Genomic DNA, 10540 nt, shown 5'->3' with positions numbered 1-10540 from the left:
TTTATCTGCTCTTGTACGGACGGCAGGCTTGTAAAAGGTGTGAAGTGCTCAGTCACATACAAATAATAAGTGTGATGGTCAACGGGAGGAAGAAATGACACTTTTAGGACACAGTGGCGATATGACTGTCAGACGAGCTGTGAAGAGGAGTGGAAAAAGGAGAAGACGTAGCAACAACCACAGAATAATGAAAGTAATCACACCCGCCTCTGCTTTCTCTCACCAGTAACAAGACTATGGACCTGAGCCTGCGAGACGCTCTGGGTGGAGGCGGAGGTGGGGTCCCAGGTGGGGTCCCAGGTGGGGTCCCGGGCGGGGCGCCTGCTGAGGCCTTGCTGAAAAGAGACTTTGTGGCCACGCTGGAGAAAGAGAGTTATGATGACAAGGTGGGAGAGACGGTGTCCAAGAGCGACTACCGACCCTTGCTGGATGGGAAGGACACCAAGAGTGGTAAGTCACCACGAGCGATGTGAAGAGGTAGAGAGGCTGTTCCCTAATGTGATGTTGTTCCCCTGTGAGGAATTCTCTCTCCAAGAGGAAAAATCTGCCGTGTGGATATTTTGACATCACTGGTCAGTCAGGTGAAACTGACCTCTGGTTTCAGGATGATAAAGTGGCTGAGAGAGATCATTTCTCTGCAGAGTTTGTTCACTGCACTCTTAAAGGACCAAACCGGGTGCTTTGTACATTTTAGCCAAATAACTACTCTTTGTCATTTCTCCAAGCATGAGCCCATCTTTTAGCTTAAAAATTCTAAATTCTAATTCACCTAAAATTCAGCGCTTCACCCACCAAAATCCCACATTCGCATTTACAACTCACGATAATTGTGATTTTATCTTTGTGGCAGAGATATACTGTCCCTGTTTGTAGTTCCATGGAGGATCAGCTAGCAGGATAGGTCATACACACACAAGTGGTTCTGCTTGGACAGACTGTGAAGCAAGAGAAAAAACAGGTGAAAAACAATTTTCACTTGTTTGAAATAAAAGATCTGACACACAAACGGCTTGTTTTTCCCAAATTTCATGCACAGGTGTGTTAAAATCCGTGTTAGTGAGCAGGTGTCCTTGGCTTAGATGATCCATCCACCTGACAGCTGTGGTAAACCAAGGTGCTGATCAGTCAGGGTGATTATTACACAGGGGCAGCCTGCCTGGTCACAATAAAAGAGCCCTCTAAAATGTGCACTTTCTCCTTGAAAACTGACATGTATTGGGCATCGAACTATGGATTTCACATGACTCGGGCTAAATTTCACCAAGAAAGATTTGTATCAGCAGCTGTAGGTACATATTTGTTTGTCTCGAGGTTGATGGATCTCACTGATGAACTGAGTTTGACTTAGCACAAAATGTCATTGGTCTTTGAGCTCAGAGTATTTTCTGTAATTCCTTCCTTGATACGATGAAGACAATTCCAGGACTTCCTGCCTTAAAGTGTGATCATTTTAAGTAGTTCATAGTAGTTTTAGAGAAACGTAGATGTAAACCTTTCGCACGGTGACATTGCAGAGATGTTTAAACATGCTTGCCTTGCAGGAATTACGATGGATGGATGACAGAAAGAAGGAAAAGAGAGAGTTGGGAGATTAAGAGGGAAGTAATATGAGGTTAGATAAGAGCAAACTAGAGGGTTTGAGGAAGAGGAGAGTGAAGGATGGAAAATAAGGGAGTCGTCCAGGCTGGAGAGTTAAATAGAGCAGACATAAAAGCCCTGTAGACACACAGGGACGTGGATTATTACATAGAAGGGGGTTTGTTCGAACTTCAAGGGGAGGGGGGGGGTCATTTGTGCAAGGCAGGGACTGCAATAGTTTCTGTCCCACTGATAGAACATCCACACGTAGCTGCTGTAGTTCCTCTGTACCGCTGAGCAAAGTCTTCTATGTTCATGGTATAGCCGACTTCAGGGGCCACGCATTCATTCATGCTAGTTCGAACGTTTGAAAAGACAAGAATTATTCTTCTCTACTACAAGAGAGAATTCCAATTCTCACTGTTGATCTTCTGTCAACAATAATTAAAACGCAGTGATAATTTATTGATGTCAACTGAACACATACTGTACTGTTCTAACGAGGCCTTTCCACTGGTTGTCACAGTCACGATGTGTTGAGAATGAATGTCGTCGTCAGCAGTGCAGGGTATGGGCATGATGTGTGGCCTTTGGATATAAATGGATGAAATTAAGAGATTTCGGGGATTATTTTAATTGAAAAAGAGTATAAACAATTATACAGACATTGACAAACGATGTAAAAGTAGCACTGCACGATCAAAAACTCAAACAAGCTTTTCAAGGAATATAGATAAGCAGTTACAGTTATGTGTAAGCATACAAATAACATATACAATGTGTGCAATATTGGGAAAATTGGGTTCTTATAGTAGTATAGTATATCTCTTATAGAAGTATCTTATAGTAAATATAGTAATGTGCAAAACTAACATTACAGAGTTGTCATTGTTCTGGACTTCTGCTTCGTGTTAGTGTCACTACCCTAAATACAGACATTTCCAGCTTCTCAGATTCTACTCTGTGTACCGGGGGCCATCAGGGATCCTCCTCCGAGTGACTCTCTGTGTGCTTTGAAGATTGAGTGTAATTGCTGCGACACTTGGGCCAGCCCTGTCTAGACTCATATTAGCTGCAGGACCGTCTTTGTTTGTCTTTATCTCAGGCTTGTTCTCTGTATTTTTCTGCCTCTTTTCTCGTCGTTTGGGCCTCATCGTCATTGTCTTTTATGCTTTTCTTTAAGTCTCCGTTCTACCCATCCGTCTTTCTCTCTCTTCCTGTCATTGTTACGCTGTGTCAGCCTGGAGACAGTGCTGTATTAGCATCATTTGCATTACCACGCACGCACGCACACACACACGCACACACACACACAATTAGAAACCAGCCAGTGGCACAGTCTGGCCCGATGAGTTGAATGTTAACCCGTCTAGCTGTCAGTGTTTGACATGCAACAGTCAGACCTACAGGCAAGAGTGGTCGCAATCAAAGCAGCAGAGGCCAAGACAGCCTGACTTCCAGCCGCTAGTATTGATACAGAACAAGAAACGCTAGCGATTCATATGTATATTTTGTTTGTAACTATGAGTAATTACATTTATGGACCAGGTTATTTCACGTGGCCACCTCACATAACCATCCAAATGTAGAATGTCCTCAGCTAATCATCGAACATTTGATGTACTGTGTTTATTTATACCGGTTCCGGAGTCATCGCGCCTATGAGATGTTACGGATGTTATGGATGGACAACAGATAGCGACGTAGATCCAGAGGTGGATTAGATTGTGTTGATTGGTTTTATATGAGTGATGCTTAACACATATGGCACATCAAGCAGTATTGCGTGCATTGTGTGTGTGTGTGTTTTTTTTTTTAATCCTTTATGATGAACCGTCAGCCTGTGATGATATCTCACATAGTCTCTGACATGCCCATGCACAGCTGGTGTGATAATAACCAAAAGCATGCACACATCCTCCGGCCTTGTGTGTGTGATTGTGTGTGTGTGTGAGAGACTATTTAAAACACTGGTGAGCCTGTAGGCTATATTCTGTGTGTTCCATATGACAGCAGATCACACATCCTCAATCAAACACAAATTACACCACAGGCTCACGTCTGATTGAACTACACTAAACACTTAACGACACAATGAGAAACATATAGAATGCCTGTGGTTGTGCTGCTCCTCTCTTTATCCTTTTCCCCCGTATCCACGGTGAGTCCTATATGATGTTAAAAGCAGAGTGATGCTAAATCTGCTCGTGTATTTCTTGTGACTGATGGTTCTGAGTGTTTCCTACCAAATGAAGGATACATTTCTTATTACTGTATATATCAGAGGAGAGTTTTAGCTGGGAAAACCAGTTCAAAGATGCACAGAGCTGCCTCACATAGATTATATTTATATCTATACATAGATCTTCATCCATCTTCAAATCGGTAAACTGAAGAATTCGTTACCCAAAGCCTAACTGGAGTAACTTAAATAAATAATAAATGCATGTGTTAAAAACTAGACTCTGATGTCTGTTGGCTGTGTCAGTTAAACAATGACGATTACTGTAATATGATGTGAAGAAATGTTGTGCATAAACGTGAAATATTTCTGACATAAAAGCTTGCCAGACTGACATATTGGCATATCTGGTTGGATGGTCGGCGTGCATGTCAGCATCACTTCCAGCCAATGGGATCAATTGTCCAAGACAAGGGACCGTCCCCCATCTCTCAGCCATAGCTCCGCTTTTCCTTTGCTTCTGTCCCTGACGTTCTTTTATTTTCCTCATTGTCTGTCTCCCTCTGTCGTTTTATTTGTTCTGTTCATCCCTGCCTAGTTTTTAAACCTTGTGTATTTTTTTTTTTTATGATGAAATGGGAAGCGTTGTGTTTTTCCTGCTAATAATGTGGAAGCTGTGAAGTAACTCGAGGCCTCAGCCTCGATGAAGGGCTGTAATAAAGCCGACTCCTGCTACGTGAACTGGATGGGAAACCAAAAGCTCATGTGTCCTCAATGTCACAAAGGGCAAACCTTTAGCTCTGCCTCACTGGGCCACTTTAAGTGTTGCTCTTTAAGAACTTTGCTTTTCTGTGTTTCTGAGTTTAAACTAATTCAGTAGAATTTGGAGCTAAAATGTAAGGATCTGTCAGTCTAAGGGATTTGTTAAGTACAAAAGTTCTTCCTCTGGTGTTCCTGACAGTTCCCATACAGCCTCAGGTTAATTACCACCCCTCCCTAGATTGGCTTTACATGTACAAATACACAAAGTGTACCTCAAATGCTTCACCACAAATACCAGCTGTTATCACACTGTGGTTGTATTAACACTTAATCACACAGACAAATGTGATGTGTTCTAGTGATGCCACAGATTTCCTTTCCGATCCGACACCAAGTAAAGTTCAGGCTGGTATCGACGATACTGATCCGATACTTTGTACAAAAACGTAATGTGTTTGGAAAATCAAAGTATAAAGTCATGTATTTCAAATTATAGCTTCATAACGAATGAAAGACATCACAGTACTCTGACATTTTAACACAAACATTCACTCATTTTCAACCTTTCCTCAAATGTTCCCCTCATTCAAAGGTTTTTGTTTAGGAACATCAGCACATTTGCAGTTTTCCCTTTAAATCTGCTCTCTTTTTCACTCACAACCTCTCCTGCCTTTGAAACGCAGCCGTATTTCGCATATGACTGTGACAGGCGGACGAAAAAGTAGTTCCTCCCAACTGGGCATCATTTAGACGAGATCCAACCACACGTTTACTACAAATTACTAAACTATCGATATTTTAATATGAGAATCGATTCTAGAACCTAAATATCTGGCATCGGAGGTATCGATATTTCAGTATCGATCCGCACACCACTAATGTGTTCCTATTGTTTTTCACCCAGTGATTTATTGATGTTGTTCACGCTTCATCATTTTTAAACCTCCACATACTTTGAGTTTAAGATCATCTAGGTTTAGATCAGGAGAGAGTCAAATTTAGTTGAAAGTGGTCAGCACAGTAAAGGTAAAGTTAGACTGTAGTCTGCCTTGCTGCCACGCCGGGAAGATCTCTGTTTGCTGAGGCATGATAACACATCCCTGCAGTGTGTGTACAATATGTGTGTACTGTGTGTTACAGTACAAGGCACTGCAGTCACATGTGACTGCAGTACAGTGGAACATCAATACCAGCAGTTTCACACACATGCAGCTCTAGTGAGGTCATCTAACACACACACACACACACACACACACACACACACACACACGCACACCTTGGCTGTCACTGCCAATAATAAGAACGTGTGTGAGAGTGTGCTGAGTCCAGCAGATATGCTGAAGTGAATATGATGTAAGTGAAGCTTCAACAGCACTTCTGGAGCACAGCGCTGACTGACTGACAGGCTGACTAACAGACAGATGAGGCCAGCTGACGTCCAGAACCAGTGGCATAGACGCACAGAGATCTTAGGTGTGTACAGTTTGAAATTCCGGCCATCGTTTTTTATCAGTTATGATAACACTGTACTCAAGTACCAAGTATAGGTACCAATGTAGTTGGTGACATCTGGCCACATGGCAACGTCACTTAACCCTAGAACACCAACGTCGGGTACGCCATCGTGGTCATGTGATTTTCATTGTATCTTTTTTTGTTTTTTCGATAGCGATTCCCTAATTTTTCACTAATTTTCGAGCCTTTTTATAGCCCCCCCCCATGATACCTTTCTTTGTTTTAGGAGGCGTACCTATACGTACGTTAGTGATGGTGTTACTAACTGTTAGGTTAGTGTTCTTGGGTGGTTAATGTAGGTGGGCTAATAATGCCTCTTGAGTACTTGAGTACAAGCTTACAGGAAGTCGTCCATGAACTGTGATGGTTTTGATAGCAAAGTGAATCATTTTTGCTTTTTTTTTTTCCAGTTCCAAATAAGTTTAACCTGTTTTTTTTTTTTACAAATCTGTTTGATTGACTGACTGCTTGTGTTGTGACTTCTTTTAGGTGATGTTGCCAAATTCTCATATTTTAGCAATTAACTTGTTGAGTAGAATGTCATGGTTGCTAATCACCATTTCCTTTATATGTTAACTATTATACCTCAAGTCATTTAGCCTTTAGTAAGGGGGGTGAATTGTTGAAAGGTAACTCCACATGATTATATTTTTATTTTTGCGCTGAACATATAATCAACTTGATTCTTGGCGACATACGATGACAGTACAGGTGATTTTTCCCATCAGAGTTCATATTCTGCATAAACTGCCTTCCCAGCAGAAATGAGCTTGTATCTGTCTGCTCTGATTTGAAAGTTTGGTTTCTGGGTCCTCGCTAACTGTGAGGAAGTAGGCAGCAGATGTTGTTAAACATGATGTGGAGAATTTGAGGGTGTGGTTACCCAGCACGGTACAGTCCTCCTGGAAAATAAGATCCAGGAAACACAGGCTGGAAGATTTCCTTAAAGGGATAGTTTGGGTTTTTTGGCATTAGTCTAATTGACTATGAGATTTCCAGTCACCAATGTTGCATGTAGTATATAATAGTTATATGTAATAAGACTCTGTATGCGTTCATTGCTGTATAAAAGCACTTTTTCTCCGCTGCCCATCTTCAGTCTCCCATCAGCCCTCACTGTATCTTTGAACTCAGGCCCAGAGGTTGGCTGATTGAAGATCATAGTAGTAAATATAAAGAGCGAGTGTGTGACAGTTTAGAGGGGAAGCAATACTCCCAGTGGCACTGCAGCCTGGCAGTCACAGTAACGGGTTTGGCATCATGTGTTTAATGGCCATGGGATTGCACCATTATTGCAGAGCATCTGGAGAGTGTTGCTATGCTGTTAATGTTTGTCAGGACCACAGCACCATCTACACCCAGGGGGAAAGGATACTTTACCTGAACATCTCAGTTGCATCATGAGTTTCTTTCCCCCAATTTACTCTTGCTCTGACGTCATACATCTCTGTTTCTCCCTGTTTTTTTTTTCTCTGTCATTTTATTTATAGCTACCCATGCTCACTTTCTGTGTATCCCATCATCCATCATCTAAACGTCATCTTACCTTCCACCCTCCTCTGCATCCCTCCCGTTTCTCTCCGTCTTGTCCCTTACATCCTTGTGTCTTATAAAAGCCACATTTATTTTCACCATCAAAGTAATATTAGCATGATACAGGTGGTGAAACATTGTAATGCAACAAGTAGGCATCCAAACGTATCTTTAAAACAGTTTGTCTCACCTGTCTCACGTCACTTCTGGCTTTGATGAAGTAGTAGTAGTACAGTAGGCTTCACTCACATGGTTAGATAGTAAACCACAGTAGCTGGTGAGATTTCAGCTAGCGCACAAGCTAGATGAGAATGCTGGGAAACATCAGTAAACATCATGGTCACAATAGCACTAACTGTCTTGCAAAAAGTAGATTTTTCTGTGAAATGCAGCCATTTCAAATGATGGCCTGACCAAGCTGTAAGATGCAATGCTATACATTTTTTCGTATGTTAACCAAGCCCATGAAAAGACCAAAACCAACAGTGAATTGACGCTCGGTAGAAAAAATAAGTTCATATTTGTATATGTATACTGTGTGTGTATGTATATATACGCTGTTGCCCATAAAGTTGGAATAATTGTTCAATACCCCCAATTTTGTTAAAGCCTGAATACACAGTTTGCAAAGGTTCATTGTGGTTTAAGTTTCACTGTGATATGTTTGGAAGAGTTTGATCAATAAAGTTGAGAAGATATAAACTTTATTTATCAAGAATAAATCACATTGTCACAATCATTTCATGAGAAGAGGTGAAAAACATTTTATTCCAACTTTATGGGCAACAGTGAATAAATATATATATATATATATATATATATATATATATACTGAAAAGGTAAAGCAAGCGATATTGTACATCTTTCCTCTCAACACACGTCTCAAGTGTCTTATTTTTCCATTGTTATCCAAAAACACCTGAATAAGCCTCACTGCTGCACAGGGTGACATGTACCTTTAATACCATGCACACACACACACACACACACTGTAGTCTATTCGGACTCAGTCCCACATACACCATCCTGCTGCCCCAGTTACTCACTTGAGCACCAAATATGGATTAATCTGCCACTGAAAGTTATCCTTAACTAATGCACTGTACTCCGGTTTGTTTAATGCTCTAAGACCACAGCGCCATACTGTTCAAGAAAGAGACTGAGCCTGTTTGAAACGTGAAACTGTTTATTTGTGGCCCATATAGAAAGCATTTAACGACAGATTAACGCATTGTTGTTTTTGTTCATGGCACAAGAAAAATATAGACTATAACTTTATAATCTTATCCTCTAAAGAACAAATGGGAGCATTGCCTTTGCAGCAGGAAATACTGAGGTTTTATTAACATTGCCACAGTATTGAGGCTACCAGTCACCTCCACTATGACTGTTTATTTACATACGTTACACCGTCATGAAACAAATAATGTGACTTAAGTTGTAAAAGAGTTCTCTTCAGTTCTTCATGCCCACAAATAGCTCAATATCTCTATTGCCTGCCCCCTTCTCTGTCTGTCCCTCTTCGGTCCTCTCCTCTTTTTCCTCCCTCTTTTCCATCCCTTTGCTATCCACTGCCTTCCTCATCTCTGCTTCACTTTTCACCCCTCCCCTCTATCCCTTTCTCTAAGTGCTTCCACTACCAGAGATAGTGACAGCCGTGACTGAGGATGGGATGCTATAGTTTGACACTAACCTCCCCCGTCCTTGTCTCGGAGAGAAAGAGAGAGAGAGTTCAGCAACAAATGCATTCCAGTATTAGCTGCATGCAACTAGCAGCAGGGTGCAGGGACAGGCCAAGGACAACGTGGTAGCATCAGGAGGTTATGATGGTGAAAGATGAGATTCAACCATGGTTTTACATGTTTGCTAACATTTTGGGACAAAATGTCTAAACAAAGAGAGAAAATGTAAGAAATGTAAGGTTTTGAAGTTACTTAAAATGACCTGTAACCACAACCCCTCTACTTACAGCTTACAGGGAGCAGTGAATAGATATATTGTTGATACTTAAAGGAGAGAGAGAGAATTGTTTCATTAGAATTAGTTTCAGCTGTGAAATTACACATTTTAGCCAAACGGCTGCTCGGAAATGACACGTAAAGGTCAATTCATGGGGAAAAAATAGTTTAACGTCACCTTGCACTAACTGGCAGAACTGTAACAGATAAAACAGAAAAAAACAAAAAGAATGATAGAGGTGAGGACCGAGATCCAAAAACAGAAAGCATGCACCTACCTAATATTTAAGGTAGTATTTAAAGTAAATAGAAGTGTTTCGTATTAACCTTGTACTGTACTGTACAGTAACTGACCCATAAGATGGTTATCTAAATATAGACGGAGCAGGTTTGCCCACAGGCTGACTGCCATCATCTGGAAGCTGCGCTCTTGCTGTGAGCTAAAGTGCAACAAGGTCCACTCTTGGTACCCTCCAGTATGTAGTCCATCATCGAAAAAATGCACTTCAGCAGGCCCCAAACCGCTCCAGAGGCACTGCACGACAGACAGCCCTGCACTCTGACCTCTAAGAAGAAATGTATGAGTTGAACTCTACATCAGCAGAAAAAAAACAATCTAGCCCATTTCCATGAAGTTAGAGGACGTGCAAGAGACAGAGTTGAAAAAAAAAAAAAACAGTGGTTAGAATTGATGAAGCACATGTGCATATATCCTGATGTTTAGCCTGCGGTGTGGTTGAAGCTCCAAGAACCCCAGAGCCTACATTTCCCATAATGCTAGAGGGTATGTTTTCATTACAACCACTCAGCCTGGTGATAGTCCCAAATAGCTGCCATAAAATGAAAACCCAAGAATATTTTATATTCCTGTTGTCGTCAGTGAAGCCCATTACAAGACCAAAACCAACAATGTCTTGTTTGTCTCTCTCTCTGTCTCTCAATACTTTGTGACTTCCTGGGCCTGTATGTGACGCTCTGCCCCGAGCTCCGTCGTTTCTCCTGAAGATGTTAA

At 41.4% G+C, this 10540-nt stretch overlaps 1 protein-coding gene across 1 annotated transcript in view; it reads left to right on the top strand.

The window, feature by feature from the left end:
* The first annotated feature begins 236 nt into the window (after nucleotides 1–236).
* Nucleotides 237–10540, top strand: part of LOC139214723 (microtubule-associated protein 4-like) — a 69390-nt gene continuing 59086 nt past the window's right edge. The window contains exon 1 of the mRNA XM_070845637.1: nucleotides 237–450. Coding sequence (XP_070701738.1) covers nucleotides 237–450 — 214 coding nt within the window. The remainder of the gene's footprint in view (nucleotides 451–10540) is intronic.

The sequence above is a fragment of the Pempheris klunzingeri genome, chromosome 15, assembly GCF_042242105.1.
Source record: "Pempheris klunzingeri isolate RE-2024b chromosome 15, fPemKlu1.hap1, whole genome shotgun sequence".
NCBI lineage: Eukaryota > Metazoa > Chordata > Actinopteri > Acropomatiformes > Pempheridae > Pempheris > Pempheris klunzingeri.
Note: the sequence above shows the minus strand (reverse complement) of the source record. Positions and strands in the feature narration are given on the sequence as shown.